General features: G+C 34.1%; 2 protein-coding genes across 3 annotated transcripts; both read left to right on the forward strand.

The window, feature by feature from the left end:
- Positions 1 to 6,287: 6,287 nt before the first annotated feature.
- Positions 6,288 to 10,373, forward strand: LOC131602353 (transcription factor VOZ1-like). 2 transcript variants are annotated; one of them, XM_058874440.1, is made up of 5 exons: positions 6,288 to 6,444; positions 6,631 to 6,854; positions 6,955 to 7,113; positions 8,867 to 9,488; positions 9,693 to 10,373. In XM_058874440.1, exons 2-5 carry the CDS (start codon positions 6,633 to 6,635, stop codon positions 10,145 to 10,147), a joined length of 1,458 nt encoding a protein of 485 aa, XP_058730423.1. In that variant the 5' UTR covers positions 6,288 to 6,444; positions 6,631 to 6,632; the 3' UTR covers positions 10,148 to 10,373. The 2 variants fall into 2 exon arrangements, with proteins under 2 accessions (XP_058730423.1, XP_058730422.1); XM_058874439.1 differs by having other exon boundaries at positions 6,303 to 6,854.
- A 3,878-nt stretch (positions 10,374 to 14,251) lies between these two features.
- LOC131607237 (UDP-glycosyltransferase 79B30-like) lies at positions 14,252 to 15,985 on the forward strand. Its single transcript, XM_058879255.1, has one exon. It carries the CDS (start codon positions 14,452 to 14,454, stop codon positions 15,832 to 15,834), a length of 1,383 nt encoding a protein of 460 aa, XP_058735238.1. The 5' UTR covers positions 14,252 to 14,451; the 3' UTR covers positions 15,835 to 15,985.
- The last annotated feature ends 2,322 nt before the right edge of the window (positions 15,986 to 18,307 follow it).

Below are 18,307 nucleotides of genomic sequence, written 5' to 3' on the forward strand. Positions count from 1 at the left end.
GGAGAACAAGAGGAACAAGGATGTGATGGAAGTGGATGTGTGCACAAAAACAAAACACCAGAGGCGGTGTTAGAATCCCAAAACCGCATTCGACAATGAACATCTTAAGCTGGAACTATTGGGGTTTAGGAAATCCCCGTACGTACAGTTTAAGCCTTGAAGAGGCTCACAAGAGTGGAAAATTCCTCTTTGGTCTTTCTCATGGAAACTAGACTAAAGGATTTCGAGATGTAACGTGTGTGTAAGTGCAGTTTTGCATATTGCCAAGTTATGAAGTGCAATGGGAGTGAGAGAGATAGGGTAAAAGAAGTTTCTCTTATGTGGAATGAAAATATGAAGGTCAACATACTCTCATACTCTCTAAATCACATAGGTGGCTCGGTGAAGGATGAAGATGATGGAAGTCAGTGGTCCTTTGCGGGCATTTATGGTTTCCCTGAGGAGAGTAATTTAAGGGGAACAAATGGATTTGTTTTGGAGATTTTAATGACATACTAGTTGCAGCAGACAAAAAAGGTGGTTTAAGTAGGACAAGTAGCCAGTTAAACTGGATTAGACAATCGGTAAATAGCTATAGTAATAGGTGAAATAAGTTGATAAAGATATTGGTTTATATATTCGATTAATGAATCGTTGCATGGTTGTGATAATGTTGTGTGATAATGGTGTTGATATGTTGATGATGTCATGATAATGTTGTTGAGGTGCTCGTGATGTTGTTGTGATGTTGATGTGGCATGAATATGATATTAAGTTGTGAGCATTATGTGTTGTTGATAAAACATGTTGGTGGATGTATTTGTGCATATTATTGATGCATGGGAATAATTATGTGGAAACACATAATCGTTGTTGTTTATGTTTCAAAGGGGAATGTAAACATGAATTATTATTGTTGGTGAGTCGTTGCATCAATTATATGTCATGCATCATTTGTGTCGTTGTTGTTGAAAGAGGCGAGTTGCAAGTCTAGAATGGTGGATCGGTAACTTGTTCCAAACCTTGAAGGCTGGGTTCGCATATCTAGAAGGGTGGATCTAGGGTCTAGAGGGGTGGACCCAGTTCGTAAGAAGAACCAAATGTTGAATTGGTACCACATGCATATGATTCATTGTTGTTGTCATGAGTCGCATAACATGAATGAAATATATGTGTGAAATATGTCTATCTGGGATAATGTTGTTACTATAGATGTCATTGATGATGATTTGGGTGTGAGAATGTGATATGTTGTTGTGCATGATTGTGTAGATGTTTTACTCTATCTTACATTGTATTCTATTATTATTGAAATGAATTCTCACCCCTTCTATTTGTTTATGTTAATTTTATGAGAGACAATGTATGCTCTCGTATTTGCTTTATGTTTTGGTGTGATAATACTTTGAGAAGAATCACAAGTCGGTGCTTTTGATTTTGTTATGAAAACTATTATGAGATTTTAAATTGATATGTTTTAATTATGATTCCTCCGCGAAGATATCAGATGAGTTGAATGTTGTGTATGCACTCCAAGTACAAATCATATGTGTTGGATGTCGTGTAAACATCCTAAGTATAAATGTATGCATTAAAATGTTGTGCTGCATGTTTGTTTTAATTAAGTGTTACATGATCAACAGGAGTGTATATTTCTATATGTGTAATGTCCTATGTGCAAATGTTTGTGAAAAATCTCTGATTTAATTATAATTATGTGTTGGGAAATATGGTGTTACATTAGACAACACGAGATGGTCGTGTTAGCCTCTAGTTGCTTGTATGGAGGTGGGTCTTTGGGGAAAACATAACCTGTGTCATGGGACAAGGGATGGTCGTGTCTGTCTCTGACTTTTTTAATACTAAAAACGGTCCTTTGTGCGGTATTTGGCCCTTTATCGTCCCGATTCACTGTACGAACTTCTTATTCTTTGAAAACATGAAAACAAATCGAAAATGCATTAAAACAAACTTAAACTGTAAAAACACATAAGAAATGAAATAGAAAACAAGCTAGAAAACACATACATTTACCTCCTATCATTAAGTTGTATAGAAGTACATAAGAGACACATGTTGGACACGATGTATAATGAGCATGTTGGTATGACATTTGGGCCCTGTGCAACAAGGCATTACTGCTGCATTTTGAAGATTCTTTGGTCAAATATTGGATCGGATTTTATTGTTATTGATTTAACATTACGATGAAGTGATTTGTTTGACAACTGGATGAAGATTAGTTTAGATTCAAATGGATATTTAAATTTGAATTTAAATTGAAACAAATCTTACCTTGTTGGAGAGATTCAAGGAACAAATAACATCAAACATATTCTGCATCAATTTTGGGTGAAATCAAATAAAATATCCATGAAGAAAAGCCCAGAATCATTATGTCATATAAGGAGCTCTTTCCTAGCTTTGAAGACACGGATCATACATTTAAGATTAATAGAGTTCAGGGTTCAAAAGAGTCATTATTTTATGTACACCACTATGCTGTAATAACTTGACATAGTAGGTTTGTCTAGTTGAATTATAAGATTCAACATCACTTACAGTTGTGATTGAGGTTGATCAATAGGGTTTAGCGATTGAAAAGGCCAAAAACTTGGGTTAATGTTTGAGAGAAAGTGAGAGGGATTCTCATTTTTAGGAGAGACCTAAATAGAAAGTCATTGTGTAGTGTTAAGAAAAAGCATATGACATCATATGCTTTGTTGTTGCTTGTAAGACTGATTGTACTAAACTACTAATAATAAATTTCCTTTCTTAGGTTATAAGCCAACTCTTCATACGTAGGTGCATGTTGCATCGAACTGGTCTACCAATTGATTGTGTTATTTATTACTTTTCTACTCCATCATCTTGTAAAGTTAATTGTGGCGGCTATGGTTTACCTTGTCGAACCGGTTGCTAGGACATCTCGTGCAACATCTATCCCAGAGGAACGTAATTTTAAATACACCTTGGAAGGTTATTTGCTTACATTTCTCTAAAGGAGGTATTGGTATGAAAATATTAAGATAATAGCTGGTTTTTTTATCTCTTTGTTGAAAGTTGTTGACTATCAATAATCATTGATATTCTATGCTTAATAGTAGAAATTTCAGGCACGCAAAATCAATCATACAACATATTTCTTCTTCAATATAATATGACATGAAACATTTCTTTTTCTTTCTAGAGGAACACAGTAGATGACAAGTTAGTAATAGGAAGAAGATTGATTTATGGATTGACAATTGGTTGTGATACAAAATTAAAAATTTACACCTAGTATTACTAGTGAATGTTCACTTTATGCATACTTCTAAGATCAATTCGATTATCAAAGACATTAATCGGAACATCTCGTGACTTATACATTTTGACTCCTTAAATTAGTGAAAATATTTTGAAGATTAATTTTTTATTTGATAAAACTATTGATGATAAACCCATTTAAACATAATCCATAAATGATGATCTATTTTTAAAACATGCCTACAATTGAATCAAGAGGGATTACATTGAACCTTATTGAACAAAATCCACTTGACAATCGTGATGTGGAAACTACATACCACTTATTACTTAGGTGCAAATACACTTTAATTTTTTGGAATCAAATGGAGAAACATCTTGGCATGAGCATTGATATAACTAGTTACGAAAGCTTATTCAAACTTACTGGTAAAAGTTGGAGCCCTCACATTCAGAATCTGATCATGACTCTCATCATAATAATTTTTTTGGAAAATTTGGCACATAAGAAATGATATTAGGTTTCAAAATAGTAACATTGACTTTGATAAAGAATTTTTTGTATTATATAATTAGTCTATTGACATATACTTATTTCAAGGGGCACATATACTCTTTAATTCACGAGTTTACAATTATCTAATGCTTTGACATCAAACGTCAACCTTCTCCCGCACCTAAAATCGTACGCATTAATTGATGTTTTTCTAGTCATAATTGAATTAAGTGCAACACCGATGAAGTTTCAAGAAGAAATCCTAGAATATAAATCTGTGCTGACATATTTAGGGATAATTTAGGAACACTCGTGGAAGCTTTCTTAGCTAAGATTTAAATTTAGAGAATTTCTAACTAGACCCCATGGATCTCTCACGCACCTGCGAATTAGCAAAATTGTCCTCTGTAGATGCATCTCCAGAAGCCTTTTTTTTTGTTTAACATTGTTTTATTGCGTAGATGCACATACGAATGCCTCCCTAGATGAATCTACGAAAGAATTTGATGTTATAATTCGCACCACACCCTTCTCCTCCTCCCCATTCTTCACTTTTCTATTCTTCAACTCTCATACTCTCTCAACCTCAAAAATCAAACTTCTCCAAAGCTTGTTTTCTTTCTCTCGAGTTTAGTCGATAACGTCCACATCAACTATCAACACATTCTATCAAGTTCAAAACTAAATTTATTCGGTAAGTTTTCGACTTTTCGAGTTATTTAAGAGTATTTGTAATATAGAGTTAGAATTTGATTTTTAAGTGTAGCAATGATTGAATTATTTTAGAAATATAGTTTAGAGACAATGAAGGTATTGTTTGATGTGTTAAAATGACATTCAAGCCACCAAAATGAGGTTTCAACCCTCTGCAACAGTGACCCGACACCATTATTGAGTTTTGGAGATTTCAGAAACTTCCGTAGATGCATCTACGGAAGAGATGAACGTTAGGTCATTCCGTAGCTGTATTTACGTAATATAAAAATTTCATTTTTTTTGTTTTTTGTAATTTAATTGTATCTAATTCGAATTTATTTGTATTACGCAGATATTATGGCCGACCGGGAGAATTGCACAACATGCATCAACATCAATAGCAAAACATAAGTTCCATATTCAAACAAAATAAGGCCCCCAAAAAGCCTAGCCAGCATCAACAGTAAAACATAACTTATTTGACGTTATCCAAGATAACTCAACTCTCCCGGAGCATGGTCGGCCAACATTACCATGTGTTGTATGATGAAATTAGATCTAGAGCAGATCAGCTACAAAGTTTTACTAATAATTTATACTAAATGCAATTTAAAACAACTAAAACTTTGTAGCTGTTCGGCACTGAATCTATTTTCATCATACAATACATGACAATGTGTTGGTCGACTATGCTCCGGAAGAGTTCGATTATCTTGGATAACGTCAACGAAGTTATACTGTTGATGTTAGCTAGGCTTTTTTGGGGGCCGTATTTTGTTTGAATATGAATTAGAACTACTAGTCTCATCGGTCTCAGTTTGAGACACTTTTGATGTCTGTATTTTTATTAGATTGATGTAATTTTATTTTTATTATTATGTTTGACACTATTTGTAAGATGTTTTCTTTTCGTGTACTTTATATACCATTACATTTACATTACACTACTATGATATACTATAGAAAAATCATGATTCTTAACTATTTCAAGCAAATGAATACACCATTAGAAACAAAATTTCACCACGAACTCGATTCTATAAATTTTTTTAAAAATATATCTGCAACTCTTCCGTAGGTATAACTACAGAATACTCTTTTTGAACATGTTCTGTAGATGTACCTACGGAAGAAACTGAAATTCATTGTATTTTCCCACCGTTTACTATGGTTTTCTACGCTTTCGTAGACGACTCTATGAAAAAATCAATTTTTTTTTAAAAAAAATCTTCCAGATGTACATCTACGAAAGCAGGAGGCATAAATGGAAGTTTGCCAGGTGGCTGAAAGAATCATGGGGTGCATTGAGAAATTCTCTAAATTTATACTTCCTTTCAAGCTGAATTGCATAAAATTATGCCTATTATCGAATAATGTAATATGAAGATTTTGAGAAATCTTTGTCTTGAATACTGCCCCTTAACATCTTTTAATTAAATGAAAGAATACTTTACACATTAAGCGCTCTTAGATTTAAAATATCTCACATTTTTAGAGATGGAAATGCATGTTTAGATAAATTAACTAATGCAATTTTTTGTTGTTGATTATAGCACTCCGTAAAATTCACTTCTTATTTGTGCTTTTGAATTTTTTTATAGAAAAATGTTAGAAATTCAAACTACAATTTTTGTTTGTTTTTTTTGATAGGTTAGGTTTTACAATCCTTCATTTTTTATTTAATAAATTTTCTTTATTAAAAAAAATAAAATTGTTCTTTATTTATTTTTTTAATTATTGAGCCGTTGAAAAAAAACAAAAAAAAAAACTTTCAATCCGTTTATTGAGAAAAAATCGTGCACCCCATTAACAAGGGCAAATATGGAAAAAAGAAAAAAGTATGGATGACCGGAATCATTCACATATATAATATACCCAAATCCAAAATTGTTGCGTCAAATTTAAGTTCACACTTTAACAAATCGCCGCCTCCCAAGTCGGAGGAGGGTGGTTCCCTTCTCCTTCAACTATCTCCTCCTCCTGATTCTGATCGACTTTTCTTATTTCTCCAATTCAACCCTAAGGTATATATATTTACCCATCACATGTTTTTGCTATAAATTCAAAACCCCAAACTTGCTCAACTAGGGTAGTGTCATCTATCTATCACTATTAGGGTTCATATTCGTGTTCATCAGTGTTGCAATTCTTCAATTATTTATTTGTGCTCATCAACTATCATTATAAATTATTTATCCTTTTTGTAAAAGTTATGATGAAAGAAAATACCAATGGAAAATGCGGCTCTTCTTCTCGTAAATCCATGAAAGAGAAGGAGAAATATCTCGTGGATAAGATTCAAGGAATTTTCACCAATCTTCAGTCTGCGAGACAGGAAAGCAGGGCTAATGACATTGTGATATTTGAGGAGCAGATGCATCAGTTGCTCCGAGAGTGGAAGGCCGAATTGGAGTCTCCAGCCACTTCCTTAGCTGTATGTCTTTTGAATAATGTTTTGCTTACTTTTTTTTCCATCTTGCAAACAAATTTAATTAAATGTATTTTTATATATTATATATGTTGGCATTCTATAGGATGGGAGTCTTGGTTCGTTTACCGATGATCTCGCGCAGCTGTTGCAGGCAATTGAGGAGAAAGATGATGCAACAAGTCCATTAACAAACCCTGGGCAGTTGAAGACTGATCTCCATCAAAATAACATTAGTGATAACAATTATCCGTATTTTCAGGAGGTGAGTTTCTTTCACTTGTTATGGAGAATCCTATATATATGTGTAGCACCCCACCCGAATTATTTTTGTTTATCATGCTGCTCAGTTGAATGTTTTTGTTATAGTTCCTTACATTTTCAGTTAGGGTGTTTTCTTTGTTCATTGTGACATAACTTTGGTTAACATACCTTACCACCGCCGGCATCTCTTTTAATATTCTCATCCACGGTTCTATTTTTTTATTCATACATCAAAAGCTTCAAGGGTCCGAGGTCGGATACCAAATGTTAGAACCTGTTTGAATTCTACTGTTTTACTCTTAATTTACTGGTTAGTTACGTGTGAATTTGTCGATGAAACTAACTTCCTAACAGAGTTGTGTTACAAAAGGAACATACTGAAAATACAGAAACTGCAGTAAGAGATAGAGAAAGGGAGAGAACTGAAAATAACTGCCCACTTGGAGTTAGAGAGCCTAGGCTCTCCCAAACCAACCAGCATACAAAATACCCAATACTCTCTGTCTCCTCTCCTCTTATTTATAATTATTTTTCTAAACAAATGCTGCCTAACTGCGGCATTTGGCTTGCCTTCATTGCATCATCCAACACCTTCATTATATGGGGTTTGAAGGGGTGGACTTGTTACCACATTTCGTAGAGATATGACTTGTGTATTGATAATGAAGCTTGGGCAACCCTCACCTTACAAGTCGATTTTGTTGGGATGAGTTGGCCTAATCCAAATTCTAAGATGGTATCAGAGCCTATCCTAAATTTGTTGTTGGGCTTCTGGCATTGCCCACGTTTCAGGCTCACTGAGACCTGAACTTGAAGGTGTGTGTTGGAAGTTCTGCCTTCATTGCTACCCGCTCCCAATTGCCTAATTGTTGCATTTGGCTTGCCTACATTGCAACCTCCAACTCCTTCACTGTATGAATGTAGTGTTTATAAAGTTTGGGCGACCCTCACCTTACAAGCTAGTTTTGTAGGGATGAGTTAGGCCAAACTCTGATTCTAATAGTAAGCAACAATTTTCATTAGAAATATCCATAGTTTAATTTATAAATCCAATTCCTATCATGTTGTGAGGTCTTTAGTTTTTTGGATAAACCTATTCCTATACAAACTGTATCACTTGAGCTCAGCCTATCTGATCACTTGATGTAGGTTATTTAAAGTTTTTTGAAGATATTAAATCTTGTTCTGATTTTTCAGTTCACATTGATTCCAACTTGTTGAAATTCTTTTGTAAAGGTAAAATCACCAAACAAGAAGTCTTAGAAAAATTTCTTCTGAGGACTAATGAACCATTCAATTGTTTAATAATGTTCTTAGCTGTGAATGTCTAGCCACTTCTTGATTTGATTAACTAGTTAATGGTTAGTTGTTCCAAAAATGAAAATATTTGAACAAAGAACTTAGGGCCCATTTACTTCTACATGTTCATGTTTTCATTTTCCTTGAAAACATATAGAAAATGCATTTTTTTGATTACTGATTTAGTGTTGTCACAATTGTTTACTGTAGTAGCTTTCATCCATGGTATGATCAACTGAAAATTGAAAATGTTTATAGAAAGAAAATAAGTCCATTCTTATTTTGTGATTTCTATAAAAAAAAGCAACGCACATTGCATAAAGAAAGAATATACGTGAGCTGGGTGTTTTTTATGTGTTTAATCATATTCTGTGCTCTACTCATCAATCTCTTATTTTTCTGTGCTCTACTCATCAATCTTTTATTTTAAGCTATAAGCAATTGTATTCTTGCAGAAATGTTTTGATAACAACCAGCCACTAAATCATACTTTCGATGGCTCTGCTTCAACTATATTCAACAATGCTTTAAATAGCTCAGACATGGCTCAGTTGGATTTTCATCCATTCGGTTTAAATGAAGATATGAGTCACAACACTGTAGGTCACAACTCTGATTTGATTGGTCAGTTTGACTTGTATCAGGACCACAGCCTCGGGCACAACACAGAAATAAAAAACTCAGAGTCAGGTCAATTTAGTTTTGAAGAAGGCTTTGATTGTAGCCAATTTTTCGTAGATAATGACAACATGCAATTTGGAGACAATCTTACACCTAACATTCTTCCAAATATCCGCCCTCCACCTTCAGCTTTTCTAGCCCCTAAATGTGCACTGTGGGACTGTTTCAGACCTGCTCAAGGGTTAGAGCGGTGCTTGGACTACTGTAGTACTAATCATGAGCTTTTAGCTAATAGTGAGGGTCTCCCTGGCATGACTCCCATTTTGCGACCTGGTGGCATTGATATAAAAGACGGTCCTTTGTTTGCTGCTGTTCTTGCAAAGACACAGGGAAAAGAAGTGGGCATACCTAAGTGTGAAGGTGCTGCTTCAACGAAAGCCCCCTGGAATGCTTCAGGTTAGCATGCAAGTTTATATATGTTGGCACATCAAACGCTGGATTAAGCCAGAGTACAATAATTTATTTATCTTACCTTGTCTCATCCGACCATCGAGCGAATCCTAAATGTGATTTAGAAGAAATCTGTTTATCTATACTTGTTACTTTATCTATTTTGTTATGTTTAAAACTTAAATCGTTATTATTATTTTTTTTGTGCAGAGTTCTTTGACCTTTCTTTTCTTGAGGGTGAAACTATTAGGGAGTGGCTGTTCTTTGACAAGCCTAGAAGGGCATTCGACAGTGGAACTAGGAAACAGAGATCACTCCCTGATTACAGTGGGCGCGGTTGGCATGAATCAAGGAAGCAAGTGATGAAGGAACATGGGGGACACAAGAGATCCTATTACATGGATCCCCAGCCTCTTAGTTATCTCGAGTGGCATTTGTACGAGTACGAGATCAATAACCAGGATGGTTGTGCATTATACAGACTAGAGTTAAAGCTTGTAGATAAAAAGAAAAGTCCTAAAGGAAAAGTGACTAAGGAATCTCTAAATGACTTACAAAACAAGATGGGAAAGCTAACAGCTGCCGTTCCATCGCCAGACTGCGGAAAATCTGTCAAGGGGAAATCTGAGGCCAAGTCTGAGAATATTGGCCTGCCTGAAAATTAAAATTTCCCGATCGGGATGATTTTGTTTTTGCAAAATGACTGACCAACTTGTACATATTTGAGGGTGGGCTTCATCTTGTGGTGGCAGGTGTTCATATTATTGTATGCCGATTCAAAGCTAGAATTTGTAGTTTTTGATTTTTACAGTTAAATTTATTACTCAATTAACTTTGATGTGAACTTAGCCGAACATAAGTCATTTATTTTAAATTTATGTTTGACCAAAATTAGTTTCATAAAATAAATTCAATCAAAACACAAACAATGTTCTGCTTTTGAATATTGGCATTGTGTGAAGTATTCTTATAAGGTTGTGTACAATGGGGGTGTTGAAAAACAAATTCAATAGTTGAATTCTTGCAACGAGGGTGTTTAATACGGTGTTTAAAGTGAGGTGTATTAATTGGTGTTGAAAGTTTTCAACATGTTGAATGTGGAAAGAGTGGGGTTCCCAAAATACTTTGTAAAATTTTATTGGTTGTTTTGAATGTTTAAAATTTTTAGTGTGTTGTGAATGGTGGTGGAATATGATGTTGAATTTTATTAAACAAAATCATTGTAGTGAGTATAAATTGAATGTGTGTTGAATTATTAGGTGGAAGAAAGAGAAGATGATGTGTAGTATAAAAAATGAAAAAGAATAGTGTTGAATAATAAAACCATTGTACATAGCTTAAGAAGTTCATTATGTGCTGCGTGGAATAAAAGTTGGGTCTTTCATATTGAGAATCTCTTAATGCACCCTATAATGTGGAAAATCTCTTAGGCGATACTGGAAATTTAAAGCACATTTTAGAAATTTTGAAATTTTCGGAAGATTTTATTTTTGAAATTTCCAATAGTTTTTATATTTATGGGAGTTTTTACCGGAAATTTTGAAATTTGTGGGAGATTTTACCTGAAAATTTGAAATTTCTAGTAGATTTTATCGGATATATTGAAATTTCTGGGAGATTGTACAAGCAATTTTGAAATTTCCAGGATCATACTAAAAATTTCAAAATTTATAAGATTTTACCACAAATTTTGAAATTTCCAGAACTAATTGCAACTTACTGAAAATTTCGTATATACTGAAAATTTCAATATTGTATTGGAAATTTCGTTTGAAAAAAATTGTTCACATTTCATAGAGAACTAATTGCAACTTACTGATGATGAAGCGTCTTGTGTTGCTGGAAGAATCCCAATATGAATCACTGAAAGCTTTGAGGTGAAACGCAGAAGTGGAGGGAAAAAAACAATTCTTGTAAATGTGACTATTTGATGTAGCCTAGCACGCAATAAGCTGCATGTAGATGAAGGCAATGGGAGATGTCATGAATTGGCTGAGTTGTTGTACACTGTAACATAAGTCAGGTCTAATAGTGCAGAGATAAATTAAACGACCAATGGATCTATGATAGGACGTAACATCGTCCGCAGAGATCTTGATGACATACGGACGAGTTACGAGAGTTATCTGGTACCATAGGAGTATCGGAGTATGTCTGCCACTACTTAATGACATTATATTGAGGGTTACATGAGTAGGTTCAATTATGTGTCACACCCTGTCATGACACCAGACGCTCCGGGACGTCTACCTAGGCCTGCTCATGAGTAGATCTTGGAGAATGAGCAGGCCAGGGATGACCATGCCGTTGATGTGTTGCCTTTCTATTATAATATTATGCAGATTATGAGAGAGAGCATAGAGTCTGCGATTATTGAGAAAGGTGGCGATGATGCAATTGCGCTAGCACATTCCATTCTTACTTAGGCGTGGAATGCTTCGGGTTACCGGCGACAAAGGAGGAACCGAGGGTTAGGATTAGGCATTCACAATAAGTTATACCTTTTTATTTATTTTAAGATGTTTTACCAGTATTTTCCCGATGTTGTGAACTATGTTTGTAATATTATGACATGTTTTTTTAATTATTAATGCATTATCCTATTTTGAGATTTTAATTGTTGAATCAAATTATGGATTATGGCACTGTTAGTCTGATTAAATGGCTTCAAATTTAAAAAAATAAAAACTTGGACAATGTTTCTGCCCACACTTCATGCAGGGAAGTTTTCAAATATCCATATTCGAAATCACCTAATAAATATTCAAATATGCATAGCCAAAACTTTTACTAAATGTGTATGTTAGGTTGGTTTTGTTGTGATTGCTGCATTTTGTTAAAACAAGTGTTCTAGAAAGATGTTGGACGAGATGTCTTGACATAATGGTACGACGCCGTAGCGTGCCTTGTTTCACATTCTTGGAAGATTTTTTTTAAGCGTGAGATCTCTAAAGATTCTACGAAGATATGATTCACATATACTGCAGTCCAAGAAGCGTGTATGAAGATATGATTCTTTGAAGACTTGTTTCTTAAGAATGGGTGTCAAAACATGTAAGGAGACAATATATTATCTTCTAGAATATTCTACAGAAGATTATATTGGATCTGTTGATTGTTTAGCTAGAATTGTTTCATCAAACCCATGTTTTTCTTAGGCTATTTAAAGAAAGACTCTAAACCTAAGAGACATGGAGTCGTACGTGTAATTGTGATAATTAGGGTTTAGTTTGTTCTTTGTGTTTGCGAGCCACTCTCATATCACCTTGATGCTAGGGCTGAAGTGATAGTTGAGTTGTAATTGTGAATCACTCGTAAGCTTTTAAGCAAGAGTGAATTCTGTTTATTAGAGTGTGTCTCCTATTTGATTGTTATCTTTGTTATCACGAGTTGTGTGATTTAGAGGAAGTGAGAGGGGTCTTATATCTAAGAAAGTCTTAGATAGAAACATCACGGGTAGTGATTAGGTGCGAAGGGTGTAAATCGGAAGTTGTTTACATAGGACTTCAAATAGATACTATTATAGTGGTTTTCTTTCTTGGCTTGGATGCCTCCAGATGTAGGTGACGTTGCACCGAACTGTGTTAACAATTACCTTGTGTTATTTACTTTAAGTTGTTTATTGTTATTTGTGTTGTTACGATGTGTTGATACTACATTCGACATTCTGGTGTTCTGACATCGTATACGAAATTTGTTCTCTACGTGTCAGAATTTCAGAGTAAATGATAATTCTCATTGAAAAATGCTGGGAAAATTGATTCTAGGATGTTTTCTGATATGCATCTCCGAATTAAATTTTGGTAAAAATGGGATTAAGTGCGTTCGAAGATATATCTCTAAAAACTCCCAAAAATATTTTTGGATTTTTAGAGGTGCAGTTAACACAACAACAAGGTTAGGAAAAGAAATTGCCATAATGTATATAGTTCAATAACACATGACCCAATAAAAACCAGTAGAACCAAAAGGCAATTTGAATTGATACATCACTATGATGATAAACCAATGATGTAAGATAAAGATGCCTTAGACCATCTTCAATGGTAGTTTCTTCTATTGAGTTCTCCACCTGTACCATTAATTTAATAATTAAGTATTTAAAAAATTTGTCATGTCATAATAGAGTTGCATTGCAATGCAACAAGTAAAAGATTGTAGTACCAAATCAAATTAAGTTATGAGATAAAGTTGTGGGACCCATAAATTTTATTTAAGTTAAAATTAAATAAATTATTTTAATATGATGTGACTTAGTGGGTCCCATAAAGAACTCAAATGTAAGTTGCACCATTGGAGATGCTCTTACATTACATTGCAAAATGTATATTTGTATACTTTATATGATATCCTCACATAAAAATATATGTCTATATCTTTAAAAAAAATACACCACAATTAAAATAATACACATTTTAATATAGATGTTCATTTATTTTACAATTCAATAGTAGAATATTTGATTTGTTTTGTTAATTATGTTAAAAAAATGAGCTCCGAATATACGATAAAAAAATATTTAGCCTTGAATTTACCGTTTATGTTTTTGGTTTAAATTTTCATTTGTAAACTCAATTCCTTATAAATTTTAATTGCCGACGTCGTCCCTATCTAAGTGATTAAAAATTTTGAACCTCTATTGAAATGGTAAGAATTCACCTAAAATCTCCTATCTAATCTAATCTAATCACACGAGTCTACCTACCAACCCATGGTCAGCTGTATCTAATTTACTACTTCCATTCGGGTGTTTGCATGCATTCATTCACTTTGGTGGTTATAACACCCCCATAATTGTTACTATTATTTTGACTATGAATCCTACTCATCTCATACTTTGACTCAATATCATAGATACATGCAAAACATATAAGCCTATTGTTTCTTTATATATACACCAGACAACTTCCACACAATCAATACACATTACATCTTCTTCATTTTCATCTTCACTTTGTTTGTTATCACTATGGATTCATCATTTTCTTTACACATAGCAATGTATCCATGGTTTGCCATGGGTCATCAAACTGCATTCCTTCACTTAGCTAACAAGTTAGCCAAAAAAGGTCACACCATCACTTTTTTCACACCTAAAACAGCACAATCTAAGTTAGAACCATTCAATCTCCACCCTCACTTAGTCACTTTCATCACTATCACAGTTCCTCACGTTGAAGGTCTTCCTCCCAATGCAGAAACAACAGCTGATGTTCCATACCCTTTACAAACCCACCTCATGACTGCCATGGATCTAACACAACCCGACATCGAAACTCATCTCCCTAATCTCAAACCTCACGTTGTTTTCTATGATTTCACACATTGGATTCCATCTTTAACCAAACGTTTAGGCATCAAAGCCCTTCATTATTGCACTGCTAGTTCGGTTATGGTTGGTTACACTCTATCACCAGCTAGATATTTTAAGGGAAATAATTTAACCGAATTTGATCTCATGGAACCTCCTTCTGGTTACCCTGATTCATCCATCAAGCTTTATCATTTTGAAGCAAAAGCTTCTGCTGCTAAAAGGAAACAAACCTTTGGTAGCAATCTTCTTTTCTACGATCGACAAGCCATTTCCTTGAATGAAGCTGATGCCTTGGGATTCAGAACATGCAGAGAAATTGAAGGACCTTATCTTGATTACATACAGAAACAGTTTAACAAACCGGTTCTTACTTCAGGACCTGTTATACTCGAAAAATCAAATTCTATTTTGGATGAAAATTGGTCTACTTGGCTTGGTGGATTCAAAACAGATTCAGTTGTTTATTGTTGTTTTGGAAGTGAATGTGTTTTAAGACCAAATCAATTTCAAGAATTAATGCTTGGTCTTGAGTTAACTGGTATGCCATTTTTTGCAGCTTTGAAACCACCTTTTGGTTTTACAACAGTTGAAGAAGCATTACCAGAAGGGTTTGCAGAAAGGATTAAAGGAAGAGGTGTTGTTTATGGTGGTTGGGTTCAACAGCAACTGATTTTGGAACATCCTTCTGTTGGGTGCTTCATTACACATTGTGGTTCAGGTTCTTTGTCTGAGGCATTGGTGAATAAGTGTCAATTGGTTTTGTTGCCAAATTTTGGTGACCAAATATTGAATGCTAGAATGATGGGAAATAACTTGAAAGTTGGTGTGGAAGTTGAGAAAGGCGAAGATGGAATGTATACTAAAGATAGTGTTTGCAAAGCTGTGAGAAGTGTGATGGATGATGAAAGTGAAAGCAGTAAGAAAGTGAGGGCTAATCATGCTAAGATTAGAGAGATGTTGCTTAATAAAGATCTTGAGTCATCTTATATTGATGATTTCTGCAACAAGCTTCAAGAGATTGTTGTTGAAAAGAATTGATTTATCTTTATACAGTTAAATATAGTAATTACCAATTTCAATGTGGAAGTGTTTTTATTTTGGATTTGTTTTTATTTCTAATATGTATGTTTTGTATGGTCATCACTCATAATCTTGACTTTAATGTTATTATTTATAGTTGAGGTCGTCATTTTGCTATTGAAAATGTTTCTTAACATCCCTTTTTAACACCTGTGTAGTGTAGGGTCCAATTAACTATGTGAAAATGTGTTTAATTCAATTGAAAGAGTGATTATTTTAATGTTTGTTCAATGTAACTAGCTTGTTTTATTATATTATTTTATGCTTGTTTTAATTTGAAACTTGTTTTAAGTGATGTTAAATGTTGTTGGTGTTTTCAATTGCAAAATAAGTGATGTAAAATGTTTATACATTCTGTTAACTGCTGTTAAATATTGTGTTAAGTGCTGTGAAAGGCTGTTTGCACATGCTGTTAAGTGCTGTTAAATGCTGTGTTAAGTGCTGTCAATTGCAAAATAAGTGTTGTTAAATGCTGTGTTAAGTGCTGTCAATTGCAAAATAAGTGTTGTTAAATGCTGTGTTAAGTGCTGTCAATTGCAAAATAAGTTTTGTTAAATGCTGTGTTAAGTGCTGTCAATTGCAAAATAAGTGTTAAATGCTGTTAAAATGTTGTGTTAAGTGCTGTCAATTGCAAAACAAGTGAAGTTAAATGTTGTTGTTTGCTGTAAAGTGTTGTTAAATGCTGTTCTAATATGCTGCCAAATATATCTAGATTGCTAACATGCTATAACATATTGTTTTAACATAATAGGATTTGAGAGTACAAAAACAACAACTTGCAACAGAAACAAGAAATTCTCAATTTGATGTTTAAATGTAGGAGGCAAGTGTGGATTTAAGTTATCAAAATTTTGATGACTTGAATGTTCTTAAATGGTGGAAGGAGAATTGTAATAGATTTTGAGAATTGTCTTTTGCGAAACGGGGCGAGCCTAGTAATTGAGCCAGCACTTTCAAAAAAGTCCGCCCGCCCCGTTTTTTACGGGCTTTTGTGGGGTGGGATAAATGGGCACGAACATTCCCGTTTGCCACCTCTAAATTCAACTATATGAATTAATTTTACTTTAGTGTGAATTAACCATATTTTCATATACTATTAATCAAATATCCAATAATTGTATGAAAAATGTGCACACCTTCTAGTTACTATTATACGCAAATTTGATTTTTTTGGTTCATTTGACAATTAATGTATTTAGTCCATATAAACTAAATACATTAATTATCAAATATTAATATGAAATAAGGAATGCTGTATTATTTCACTTGTGAATTACAACAGAGATATTTGCTATATATACATATCACCAAGGATAGCTTAGGGTGCAGTAAAGGTAAGAAACTCTCCTATAGTAGTGTAACGTAACAATATAAAACATAATACAGTTACATTTATATTACAATAATAGGCTTAATACACCCTCTCAAGCTGGAGCGAATTTGATTGAGATACCAAGCTTGGATAAAATGGTCGTGAAAGGGGTGAGATCAAGGGGCTTGGTGAAGATGTCTGTGAGTTGTGCTGAGTTAGGAATGGGGAGGAGTTGGAACAACTTCGCAAGTAATTTTTCACGAACAACATGGAAATCTATTTAACATGTTTTGTTCATTCGTGGGAAATAACATTAGCAATAATATGACGCGCAAATTGATTGTCGCAATATACAACAATAGAATGGATGAATTTGACATGGAGATCATGTAGAAGATAAGTGAGCCATTAGAGTTCATATACATTGGATGCGACGACTCTATATTCAGCCTCCGATGAAGAACGAGAGACGATTTGTTGTTTTTAGATTTCCATGAGATGAGAGAATCTCTAAGGAAAATGCTGAAACCGGTGATGAAGCGTCTTGTGTCGCTGCAAGTATCCTGTAACACGGTGGGAGAACTGACTTTTAGGAAATGTTGCGGATAGCAAGAGTCGCCACCGACTTTTATTTTATCCAATTGGAAAGGCTAAAAGAACAAGAAAGACCTTTTAAAAGACTTTGAGTTCGGGGGGTAGGTTATATAAAGGGAAGGTATGAGCACCCTTTGTATCCATGGTTACCCATGGGCTCTTAATTGCTTAGCTCATTTTGTTTGTTTGAATTATTTGAAAGAAGTGTCGTGTGTGTTTAGAAAAGATTTTTGAATAAGGACTTTAGCCTGTAAATAAGCCTAGCCTTTTTGATTTTTTTTTTGAAATAGGAGGTGTGAAAAGCATTTTGAATTGATTGTGAGCAAGCAATTAATAACTACCTACCCTAAGTTCGTCTTTTGTGTTTTTTAGTCTTTCGTTTGAAGGGACTATCCATACCAATTGTTAGGCTGGTAGTCCTTTCATTGGATGTGAAAAGGGTCATCGAGGATTATCGTTCGCCATAAGACTGTCCCTATCATAAAGAGGGAAGGTAGTCTTTAGAGAAGGATATAATAATCATTT

The sequence above is a fragment of the Vicia villosa genome, linkage group LG5 (genome assembly GCF_029867415.1).
Source record: "Vicia villosa cultivar HV-30 ecotype Madison, WI linkage group LG5, Vvil1.0, whole genome shotgun sequence".
In the NCBI taxonomy this organism is placed as follows: Eukaryota; Viridiplantae; Streptophyta; class Magnoliopsida; order Fabales; family Fabaceae; genus Vicia; species Vicia villosa.

Coding starts and splice junctions, on each gene's coding strand:
- LOC131602353 (XM_058874440.1), top strand. CDS start 6,633: ATGATGAAAGAAAATACCAATGGAAAATGCGGCTCTTCTTCTCGTAAA. Junction 6,855..6,954: donor CTCCAGCCACTTCCTTAGCT/GTATGTCTTTTG, acceptor GGCATTCTATAG/GATGGGAGTCTTGGTTCGTT. Junction 9,489..9,692: donor AGCCCCCTGGAATGCTTCAG/GTTAGCATGCAA, acceptor TTTTTTGTGCAG/AGTTCTTTGACCTTTCTTTT.
- LOC131607237 (XM_058879255.1), top strand. CDS start 14,452: ATGGATTCATCATTTTCTTTACACATAGCAATGTATCCATGGTTTGCC.